Source organism: Trachemys scripta, chromosome 1, assembly GCF_013100865.1.
Source record: "Trachemys scripta elegans isolate TJP31775 chromosome 1, CAS_Tse_1.0, whole genome shotgun sequence".
NCBI classification, from domain to species: Eukaryota; Metazoa; Chordata; order Testudines; family Emydidae; genus Trachemys; species Trachemys scripta.
This window is the reverse complement of record NC_048298.1, coordinates 206,222,398-206,234,675: the sequence shown is the minus strand read 5'-3', so window position 1 is coordinate 206,234,675 and position 12,278 is coordinate 206,222,398. Positions and strand designations below refer to the sequence as shown.

General features: G+C 42.7%; 1 protein-coding gene across 1 annotated transcript in view; it reads left to right on the top strand.

Moving 5' to 3' along the window:
- POLA1 (DNA polymerase alpha 1, catalytic subunit) overlaps nt 1–12,278 on the top strand; it is a 335,012-nt gene that overhangs the window by 230,006 nt on the left and 92,728 nt on the right. Inside the window, exon 35 of the mRNA XM_034754923.1 lies at nt 10,761–10,877. Within this exon, the coding sequence (XP_034610814.1) occupies nt 10,761–10,877 (117 nt within the window). The remainder of the gene's footprint in view (nt 1–10,760; nt 10,878–12,278) is intronic.

Below are 12,278 nucleotides of genomic sequence, written 5' to 3'. Positions count from 1 at the left end.
TCTGATGAGAAAGGGGGCAAAGTACATTGGGCTGGGTAGGAGGAAAGGTTGGGCCCAGAAAGGAAAATTTTAGTCATCTGAACGAGTTTATCAATCTTTAAATGTATGACTTTTTTCCCTACAACACATTTTCTGAAATTTTTCTCCACTCTAGTTTTCAATGTTCCAAACAGTGCATCCTCTGTGACCTCCTATGTGCTTTGATCATCCTCAGTAATTCCTTTTCCTCATGTTTACACCCTTTAACTGTGTAATTATTATGTTGTTACTCCTTCCTTATTCATCACTTAAACTATACGTATTTAGTTTCTTTAAACTTAAATATATACATGTATTATTCAGTATCTTTAGTCCCTGACAATATTTTTTCTTTTCTCTCCCTTTTGTCAGTTTTTATCTTTCCAATTAATGAGGTGCCCAGAATTAAATGCAATACACCAGATTCATATATGTTTGAATACATCATACATTTATAGATAGCAAGTATATTTTCTTTTTTGTGCTGTTGCCTTTCAGATGCTTTTCTAACTTCCTGTCCATTATCATCTCTGTCTTTTTCAGCATTATCTTCCTTCCACCTATTGAATATCTGCATTCTGGATTTGTTGTGTAGTACTATTAGTTTTACACATTTGCTGGAGCTAGCTGGAAATTTTCTGTTGGAATGATCTTTTGACAGAAGATGCACTTTCCACAAAATCTAAATTACACAGAAAATTTTCAGTTTTTCTTCGAAATTGTTAACAGATCTGTGGCTCCCCGATTCCATGGCAACCCACCAGGTTGAGTGATGGGGAGCTCAGGCTTCCAAGCTCCACGGCTCTGGAGCAGCCTCTAGGTGGGCTCCTGCAGAGCTGGGGTTCCAGGCTCCCTGGCTCTGCTGTAGTCCGCCAGGGATCCTGTGTAGCAATATTTAATTTCAGAAACACTTATATGGTTCCACTGTGGGAATGTTTTGTTATTTCCAAGACAAAATATTGCAGAATATCCATACTATGAAGGAAAAAAATTGAGTTTGGGGGTTTCCATCCTGAATCAGACCAAAAAAATTCCCAAAACTAGAAATTGATGGTAAAATTGAAATTCTGTTTCCCAGGCAACTCTAGCAATTATCTTTTTATTTGGAAGTTCCCTGCTTGGAGTATCATGGAGCTGCTGATATACAGTAGTTCCCCCTCTTGCATATGCATGCCCAGCAGTAGAGGGAGCTACCAGGCTGTAGAATATACTTGTTTTCTTGCAACTGACTGCCTGAGCATTTGTCTTGTCTTTTTTGTGTTCTCTGTGGTTTTTGGTTTTGAGATTTGACCATTTTTTGTTCTTGTGGAAGTTAGATGCTATCAAAATTTCATAAAATGTGTTCATGCAGTAAGCAAAACAAACGTTTTTGTATTTAAACAAAATCCAAGAATGTTGCAATAATAACTCAATTTGCTCACTATTAATATGTAGAATGAGGACCCATTTCTTATTAGACAAGACCTCAAAAAAAGTCTTATAGTTTGGCTTATCATAGGATACATTGCATAACATCTGACTGTTTTATGCCATACATAAGTATCACTGGCTGAGTTAATATCAACCTAAGTAATTGCTAAAATGAAGCCTATCTGAAGCATACCATTGAGCACATTACAAGATATCCAAAGTGTTGCTGTATTAGAGAATAATCATCATGCTCAGCTAGTTAAGATAGCAAGTTTACAATAGGATAATATTTATAATGCTTGTCTAACTGCAGTATGCAAAAAGCTAGACTATCAACAACAGGCTTAAGAAGAGAGAGCAGTACTTTTCACTTGCAATTCTTTTCTCCATTAGCTATACTTAGTGGACACAGTATAATTCAGGGATTTTCTTTTGCATCACACATTTTTTCCAATCTCCTTGTCTTACATTTCTCACACTTAGCTGGGCATTTGAATCAGGAATTGTTAGAATCACTAGACTTGTCAATGTTGTTATCATGGTAGTCAGTGGTGAAGACACCAAGCAAATTCAAAACTGAGGGTTTCCTGCCATAATTTTATTTGCTATTTCACAAATTAATTTAAAGACTTAACAATAACTGCTGGGAAATGAAGGACTGGTTTTGTTTGGTCAGCAAAGACAATGGGCAAGGGTTAACATTAATGCATTTGAATAAATTGAAACTAAACAGAGTGCATATGTTGAATTTGATTGCAACATGAATGTCCTTGGAAAAGTTTTTTGTTTAAAGCAAATCAAGACCAGAGCTTAATTATCAAAGCAAAACAAGAGACATAAAGAGCTACATGCTTTTAATATTGCTTTTTTCAAAAATAGCTCCCTTCACACATTTATCTACATGTTTAATTTCCATGCATAATAGCACTAGTTATTGTTGTCATTTGTAAAGAGAGATTAACAGATAGTAAGTACAAACAAACGCAAATAAGTACTGAATAGCGAGGTGACAAAGAAGAAAAGACCTCTTTAATGTTAATTATAACTGGTAGGAAGTCTAGACAAATTACATTATCTGTTTTCTATATGAATTGAAGGGACATTTAGTCAGTATCTGTGTCAGAGATACAGTTGGGTATTTGCTTTAAATGCAGGTGACTTGACAACTTAGCACTTCCCCAGTTTTTAGCATACCTCAGTGAACTATGGAATTGTAATTTATCTAGAAAAATAAGTTTCAGCTATGTATGTCAATAACTAGACATTTCTTAATAATTAGAAGCAAAAGAAGAATATTAATGAGTTGTAGAATGTTGACGTTTTGTTGTTGTCTTAAAATATGGTGATTGTTTTCAATTTGGTTGTCAGTCTGTTGATTCTTGTTTTCCTTAAATGCATTGTGTGACCAGTAACGTTCATAGTTCTTTCTTAAGCAGTGAATAAAAAGAAATAGTTACATAAAGAAATTTGCTTCAAGTGTAATTACTACATGATAGGGTTGGTGGCCCTTTTTATGTACTTCTTAGTGAAATAATATAAACAGCTCCTTACAAATGAATCATTTTTATGTGGCTCTTCAAATCCTTGATCATTGGCCCTAAATGCCAACAGTTGGCAGAAAGCAAGCAAAAGAGGTGGGAGATTGTCACATTTCAGGGTGCAGTCCAGACCAGTGAGGAGTTGTCACTGCCTGCCCTGCAACCTTGGGTGTTTCACAATGCTTTGCTGCTGTAGCTCTCAGCCTGGGCTGCTCCCAAACAGCATATAGGTCAAACCCTGATTGTCTATGTATAGCTACAGCCCTGGTCCAGCAACTCTGACCCCAGTAGCCAATCAGCAATACACACAGCTACACTCTGGCTTTCAGCAGCCTTGGTTACTATCTACAGGGTGACCCCAGCACACTCCCAGTCCCAAATTTTCCCTCAAAATGTGTGTTCTTCACTGTCCAGCCCTCTTCTGGACAGTTCAGATATTAGAGGTCCATTTCCCCTGTAAAGGGGAATAGTTTGCTATTTTTACTGGAGTTATCAAACAGTTCAGTATAAACACAACAGTGGATTAGTTTTGATTAAAAATAAAGCATATTTATTTAACTACAAAAAGATTTAAAGTGAGTACAAGGCATTAAAGACAGAAATGCTTACAAGAAAATAAAGAGAGAATGCTTTCTAGTAACTAAAACTTAACAAACTAGACTTAGTTCAAAGTCAAATCCTTACCACATGATCCCAGCAACAGGACTGACCAAATCAGGGGTGGGCAAACTTTTTGGCCTGAGGGCCACATCGGGTTTCCAAAATTGTATGGAGGGCCGGTTAGCGGAGGCTGTGCCACCCCAAACAGCCAGGCATGGCTTGGCCCCGCCCCCTAGCTGACCCCTCCTTCTTCTCGCCCCCTGACGGCCGCCCCGGGACTCCTGCCTCATCCAACCACCCCTTCTCCCTGACCACCCCCGGAACCCCTGACTGCCCCCCGCCACCCTATCCAACCCCTCCTCTCATTCCTGACTGCCCCCAGGGACCCCTGCCCCACCCAACCACCCCTTTTCCCTGTCACCTGACCACCCCCGGAACCCCTGCCCCTAACTGTCCCCCACCACTCTATCCAACCCCCCCCCCTTCCTGACTGCAGGCAGGGACCCCTGCCTCCATTCAACCCCCCCTGTTCCCTGCCCTCTGACTGCCCCGACCCCTATCCACACCCCCTCCCCCTGTCCACCACCCCGAACTCTCCTGCCCTCTATCCAACCTCACACTCCCTGCCCCCTTACCACGCTTCCTGGAGTGGAGCACTGGTAGCTGGCAGCACTACAGCTGCACCGCCCAGAGCACCAGGACAGACAGTTGTGCCGCCTGGCTTGAGCCACCGCGCAGCACAGAGCACCGGGTCAGGATGCGGCTCTGCAGCTGCACTGCCCCAGGGGCTCGCAGCCCCGCCGCCCAGAGCATTGTCCAGCAAGCCATTGAGTATCTGCTCTTCAATGGCCAAATGCTGTTCTCTGACAAGACTGACGAGACACTCCACTCCTTCAAGGTCTCTAGGCTACCATGTGGTCCTTGAAGATAGGCTAGCCCGCTTTCACAATGCTTGGGGCTTGACACTGGCAGCTAGGTCCTAAGCACTGTCAGATCAAGTTAGGCCAGCTAGTTCCTCTCCACATCTCCTCTCCATCCTCTCTCCCCAAGTATCTCACAAGATACTGCTCCTTAAGCAGGTCTGCGCTCTACTTTGGGAGTGATGGATGAGTTTCTGCTGGAACATTGTCATCATGGCTTCTACTCCTGGGACTTTCTGGTACCAAATCAAAGGGAGGGGTAAGACCCATCCTTAACTTTTGCGACCTCAACAAATATATCAGGTACATGACGTTCCGAATGGTCATTCCATTTACTATTCTCCCTGTTGCATCTCAGAACAACTGGCTTGCTGCTCTGGACCTTCAGGACACCTACTTTCATGCAGCGATTTTGCCAAATCATAGAAAGTTCCTTTGTTTTGTCGTCATGGAACACCACTTTCTGCACAGAATACTTCTATTCTGCCTCTCTTCTGCCTCCAAGTTTTTACCAAATGCATGGTCGTTATTACAGCATACTTCTGGAAGAAGAAAATTCACATCTTCCCATATTTGAACAAATGGTTACTGACGGGTGGATCCAGAGAGGAAGTTCTTGCTCATGTTGGAACCACACTGCACTTACTCGACCATCTGGTCTCATCCTAAACACCAGAAAGTCAACCTTGGCTCCCACTCAGAAAATCTAGTTCATTGGGACCTTGTTAGATTCCACTATGTTGAAAGCGTTTCTGCCGACTTACCGTTTTCAGACAGTTTGCCACCTGTGCCTCAGTCTGCAGTTTCAGCCTTCCACAATAGTTTGGACAAGTCTCTGGCTCTTGGGCCAGATGGCCACTTGCACGTAGGTGGTCCAGTTTGCAAGGTTGTACCTTCGCCCCCTTTATATGTGGCTCAGGACTGTTTACTGTCCCACTCTTCACCCTTTAGATAGACTGATTCACCTTCCTCCACTGGTCCTGGACTCCTTGCAGTGGTAGATGAACCCAGAGAACATTTGCCAAGGCATTCCCTTTGTCTGGCCCTTGCCAACCATATTGGTTGTTACTAAGACCTCCTTGATAGGTTATGGGGAACACCTGGGGGTCTCTGAAAATACAGGGGCTGTGGTCAGAGCAAGAGGTCTCACTCTATATCAACATTCTGGAGCTTCAGGCCACCTACAGTGCATGCCATACTTCTCAGGACCACATCAGAGACTCAGTAGTTCACATACTTACCGACAATTTTGCTGTAATGTACTATGTGAACAAACAAGAAGGAGCACACTCCAGGTTGCTTTGTCTAGAAGCGATCTGGCTGTGGCAGTTCTGCATTGAGGAAAACATTACTCTGATAGCCATTCTCTTGCCCGAGTTTCAGAATCATCTCGCGGACCATCGCATCAGGTATTTTTCCTGAGTCATGAGTGGTCTCTGAGGACAAATGTACTCTGGATCATCTTCACAGTTTGGGGCATCCCAGCAATAAACCTGTTTGCTACAAGGGATAACAGGAAATGTCAGTTCTGCTTTTGAGGGGGGCCTCAGTCCAATGCTTTCCACCTCAGCTGGCAGTCAGCTGTTCTGTATGCCATTCCCCCAGTCATGCCTCAGGTCAATCTCAAGCTCAAGGTGGATTGGGCCAAGCTCATTATCATTGCCCCTGCGTGGCTGAGGCAGAGCTGGTTCTCCTACCTTCATGCACTGTCTGTTCAGCATCCCAAACCACTTCCTTACCATCCCAACTTACTCAGAACCAAGGCCACTCCTTACGTCCTATCTTCAGCTCCCTGCATGTCGTGGCATGCTGCTGCAGGGCTGAATAAAGAGGAAGAGCGGTGTTCGGATGCTGTCCTGCAAGTCCTCTTTAACAATAAAAATCTCTCCACCAGGATGGCCTATTCAGTGAAATGGAAGAGATTTTTGGTGTGGTCATTAGTTGCGCAATACAAACATTGCTGATCTCTATTCAGGACATTTTGAAGTACTTGCTGCGCCTTCAATCGTTGGGGCTTGCGTTTAGTTCATTGAAACAGCATCAATATTGGCATTTCATCCCTCCATTCAGGAAAGATCCGTCTTCTCCAATGCCATGCCATCATATGCAGATTGCATGAAGGGTCAAGGGGTCTCTTTGCAGACAGTCTCCAAAGGCATATGAAATAGCTTTGGCTCTGCCTCCTCAGCGGGTGAGAGTTCGTTCTATGAGGGCACAAGCAGCATCCGTAGCATTTCCCAGAGGCCTTTCTGTATTCCACATTTGCACAGCTGCATTGATGCATACATTCACGAACCATTACGCCATAACTGCTTCTCCCAGGGGGATGCAAGGTGAAACGGTCCTGCAGTCTTTGTTTAGGTAGACTCCAAGCCTTGCCTCCTAGGGGCGGAGGGGACGGCTTGTAAGTCACCTATGTGGAATATACAGCTGCAGCTACTTGAAGAAGAAACAGTTACTTACTGTAACCGTGGTACTTTGGAGATGTGATGCAGATGTGTATTCCACGACCCACCCTCTGTCCTCTCTGCATTGGAGTCTCATTTCTGGGCATTTTGGGGTGAAGGAACTGAGAGAGGGTCAGGGCAGAGCTGCCTCATGCAGCCAAGTGAGGAGCTACAGCCATGAGGTGTGAACGCCACCCCTCTACGGGTACTGCTACATAAATTTCTCCAGCTCCAGTGCACTGGGCACGCACACATCTAAGTGGAGTACAGGTCTGCATCACGTCTTGAAGAACCACAGTTACATTAAGTAACCGTTTCTTCCTTTGAGGATAGACTTGTTAAACAACTTGAGCCTTGTCACAGCTGTGTGGGTTTGAACATGTGCTAACAAACATCGTACAGGGGGTATTCCTAACTTTATATATAATGTTGCCACGTAAGTTATTAGCTTTCAAATGATACCTCACAAGGCATATGTTGTACTCTCTCTCTCTCTGGACCAAATAATATTTAAGTATTTATACAAAGTGGAAAAATTTCAACAGGAGAGATTGAAAGAGCTCCCCCCCGGGAATAGCCCGGTGATTAGGACACTTACCTGGGATGTGGGATACTTGGTTTGAAGTCCCTGTTACAGAGTGGGAAAATTAACCTGAGTCTCCTAGAATGCTGAGCCCTGGCACCTCTAAGGCTAGGTCTACACTACCCGCCTGAATCGGCGGGTAGAAATCGACCTCGCGGGGATCGATTTATCGCGTCCCATCGGGACGCGACAATTGATCCCCAAATCGACGCTCTTACTCCACCAGCGGAGGTGGGAGTAAGCGCCGTCGACAGAAAGCCGCAGAAGTCGATTTTGCCGCCGTCCTCACAGCGGGGTAAGTCGGCTGTGATACGTCGAATTCAGCTACGCTATTCACGTAGCTGAATTTGCGTATCTTAAATTGACTCACCCCTGTAGTGTAGATGTACCCTAAGATTGGCAGTTCATAGCCCCAGCACCTCTGGGCTTGCTGCAGTTATTAAAGTAAAAAATTGCTTGAGTCCCAGCATGCAATTGCTTGAGCCCCAGCATCTCTTTTATTACAAATTAAGCACTCGTCTTTTGCGTACCAGGTGAGTGCCTTAACCAGTGGGTTATTAGGTACAAAGGGATACCACCTTCTCCTCTTTTCTGAATGGCACCTAAATCTCCTTGAGAATCTAGCTCGGGGAAAAAAAATTTGGCTGAAACTATTTGATGAATTTGTGTCAAAATCATGAATAGTTTAGAGTTGACTGAAACTGCATTCTTTTCAAATACACTATTCAGGAAAAAAAATTTGCCCAGTCTTAGTGAGACCTTTCATCATTAGATAAATGTATGACAATCTGTCCCTTGCATTGGTGTCTTCCTAATCTGGTAGTTATTGTTTTAAGGCCTTGAAGCATGAGGTTTAATATCCCTTCCATAATTTTTGTTTTTATCTATGCTAACTCTTTTAAATCTTAAATTCTTTGTCTGATTGACTTCCTGTAGTAATGAGTTCCAAGGTTCAATCACTTGTGTTAAAAAGTGTTTTGTTTTGTTTGTTTTGTTTGTTTGTTTGTTTTACGTTCTCATCTTTTAATTTCATTGAATGTTCCCTTGTTTTTGTGTTATGAGACAGGGTAAATAGAAGTTCCCAATCTACCATCTCTGTCTATACCATGACAGGACTAGAAGGGATCACCCAGGTCACTGAGTCCAGTCCCCTGCTATCATAGGCAATACCTCTTATAATTATGTTCATAAACTTACAACGATCCATCTTAAAACTAGTTAGTTTGTTTGTTCCCACAACTCCTGTTGGAAGGCTGTTCCAGAACCTCGCTCCTCTGATGGTTAGAAAACTTCTAATTTACAGCCTACATTTATTCATGGCTAGTTTATACCCATTTGTTCTTGTGCCAATGTTGTCCTTTAGCTTAAATAACTCTTCTCCCTCTCTGGTATCTACCCCCCCTTGTGTATTTATAAGGAGTAATCATATTCGTTTATCTTTCAAGTGTGAAGAAAATCAGTCCAGTAGTTTTTAAATGAAGAGTGCTTAAAGTTGGCATTTTCACACATGTGGTTTAAAAATCTTTGGATTTTGGCTGCCCCCAAGTCAGTTAAATGAGAGTCATTTATAGATGTGCTGCAATTTAGTAGCACTTTTCCTTTTTTTTTTTTTTTTTTAATCTGAGTACATGTGTGGAGATTTATATGTAAAACTGGAGCTGAGAACTAAGGGCCTGAACCAAACCTGTTCAAGTCAATAGAGTCACCATTGACTTCAATGGGCTTTGGATCAGGCCTGAACTCAGGAACTTCCAAAAGTTAAGGCTTCAACGAAGCATTAACATAGTCTGTATTGTTCGATGTAGCTTAAGAATCCAAAGAACTAGCTAATAGCTGTTTACATTTAACCATGAAAATGGCACTAAAAAAGGACTACATAGGTGTATAGCTAACCCTGAAGGAGATACCTTAACTCTTGGAATTCCCAGACCTTTGAACATTTAATTTTATATTAATACTAATTTTATATTTAACTAATTGCATTTTCTAAAAGTTAAACCCACTGAGCAAGTGTTATAAATCAGAAATGTTCAAAAAGAGTTTTCTCTGTCATTGTGTGTCTGAATAGTCTCTTATTTTTCTGCCCTCTTTATGGTTATTGTGTATACTACAAATTCTGCATAGAAATTCTGCAGTGCTGTGGAATTTGCCTTTTGCATGATGTTCTTCAGAAAAACTTCCCTGTCCTGCTTGGAGGTGCATAAAACCCTCCCTTGAGAGCACAGGTAGTGCATTGATAGATGCTGTGTTTGTACTGCTTGGACATAAACAGGGAGCATTGCACTAGCCTTAGGAGTGCTTCCACTCTTCACTCTTCTGCTTACCTCTGTGTTCTTGAGAGAGAGATTCTGCACACTTTGCCAGGGCCATGTCAGAACAAGCAGGGCCAGATATTTTTTGTTCAGCCAGACAGATTCGGGAATGCTTTGTAATCATATCTATCAGTGTTGGATTTGCTGGGTCCTCCTATGGAAGAGTCACTGCTTATCACTAGGAAATCCACCAAAATAGATCCATATTGTAATCCCTTACTTCCCCCTAAAACTCAAGCAAGCAAATTATGTCAGTACCCTGTGAAGCAATACTGAACGGGTGTGGGAGGGAGATGTAAAATAAGAGTCATGAATGAAACAATTAGCAGGACGTCTGTGGGGTCTATATGGCAGTTTCTTAAGATTAATATGGATATAGATAGGTTATGCTTGCTAGAAGCCAGCGAGTGAAAAGAAACTTGAATGTTTTGCCAGTCTGTCATGCTGCCCCAGAATTGTCCTGCTACTACATTAGTGTTGCTTCGCTGCACAGTTGTGGAAGAGGAAAGTAGATGCAGAATACACACGTTGGGTTATGCATCTGTTAAGCATAGAATGCAGTATGTATGGCAGTAGGGGAAGTGTGTTGTATAGTGGGTAGACCAAGGAATTTGATGTCAGGACTGCTTGGTTCTTTTCTTGACACTATCACTTACTAGCTTACCTTGGGCAAGTACCTTGACCTCTCTAGTTCAGTGGCTACATCTTTAAAATGGGTATTATTTAGAATACCAACCTCCCAGGGGATGTTGAGGCTTACTAATTAGTGTTTCCCTAGAGTACTTTATCATCAGAGAGAGTATCTCCTTTTTAAACATTGTTAAAATCATCTAGGTAGAGTTCAACGTTTGGGTGGGGAAAAGGAAGTAGCAGTTTTGAATTAATCATAGTAAAGTTTATTTTATCCTCTCTTTTCCCTTCTCCTTCTGCAGAGTTGGTTAATATGTGAGGAGCCGACTTGCCAGAATCGAACCCGTCGCCTTCCCCTCAGTTTCTCCCAGAATGGTGCTTTATGTCAGGCCTGTAAGAAGGCTATCCTCAGACCTGAAGTAAGTACCAAAAGCATCATCCTAATACAGTGGTGTACACTTTGACCCAGGGGTTCCCTGAAGCTCTGAAAAGTCTAAATATGGCCCTTGAAGACAACTGTATTAAGAAGAAAATGTTATATGATTAAGCGAAAATGTGTTTCTTGAGCTATGCACTGCCAGCTTTAAACTGTTTGTATCACAGCCTCATTGCTGTGGACTGGAAGTAGAGGGTTTTGCCTCCCATTGCTTTCCCTGCAGCCACAGGAGCAGCTCTGGAACGTTCAGAGCAGTTCCTTTCCCTCTTGCAGCTTCTCAGCAGTTCCCCTGCTGGCCACCTCCTGCATCACAGGACGAAGGAGAGTAGGCGTTGACTGCTCTGTTTTCTGCTTCCAGACTGCAAGAGCCCCAGGGAGAGCAGGCTAGGAGCTTGCTTGACTCTGCCTAGCAAAGAGTGGCTGTTCGTCTCTATGCAGTCATTCAGGAACTCCAAGAGAGAGATAAAGGAGAAGCTGCAAACCAGCAACTAATTACAGTTCCTTGATTTTTGCATCTTAGCACTAGAGAAGGCTAACTTGCACTTACTGGCTCTGATCCCCAAGGGACAATATGGCACTAGGGATAGCCAGATCATAGTGCAGTCCAGCCACTCTAGCTCCCCTGACATGCCCCTCTCAAGCCCTAAAATATCACTTGCACAAGGAGCTGTTGGAGGGAGGTCCAGGAGCCTGCTCTCTGCACACTACCTGAGCAGTGCAGTAGGAGGAAAACAGGGTGGAGAATCTGACCAAAATTATTGATTGTAGGCCCCTTGGCCTTTTAAAAATACCGTGTTCAACCCTTCAGCTGAAAAGTTTGGACAGTGCTGCCATAAAATATGGGAAAGTATGCATGCTATAGTACTGAAAGAGCCATCAAACTCCAAGGTGAAGAGAACGGGAATTTTAGTTCTCCTGTAGTTGTGTTCCATCTTAAGTAGTGTAGATCTGAATACTTTATTATGCTCACATGTAGATAAAAAATAAATGTTTAATTTTGTCATGAGTGAGTGGGCAGAGAAGGGTTTAACAGCATCTCTATATGAGGTTGCAGAACTAGAATGAGTTCATTAGAAAAGTGATGGGAGGATCAAGGGTCTGGAAAAACTTGACATGAGGAGCTATTGAAAAGATTGGGATTGTTTGTTAGAAAGGATAGAGAGATGAAGGGACATAAGAAAATGAAGAATAATGAATAGTTCAGAGAAGGTGGATTGGGAACGTCTGTTCTCCTTGTCCCATAGCACAAGAGCAAGGGGAAGTTCAATGAAATTGTAAGGTATGAGAAAGTCAAAACCAATAAAAGGAAATACTTCTTCACATGTGATTAAACTGGAACACATTGCTCAAGAAATTAACACAGATTCAAAAAAGTATTAGATAT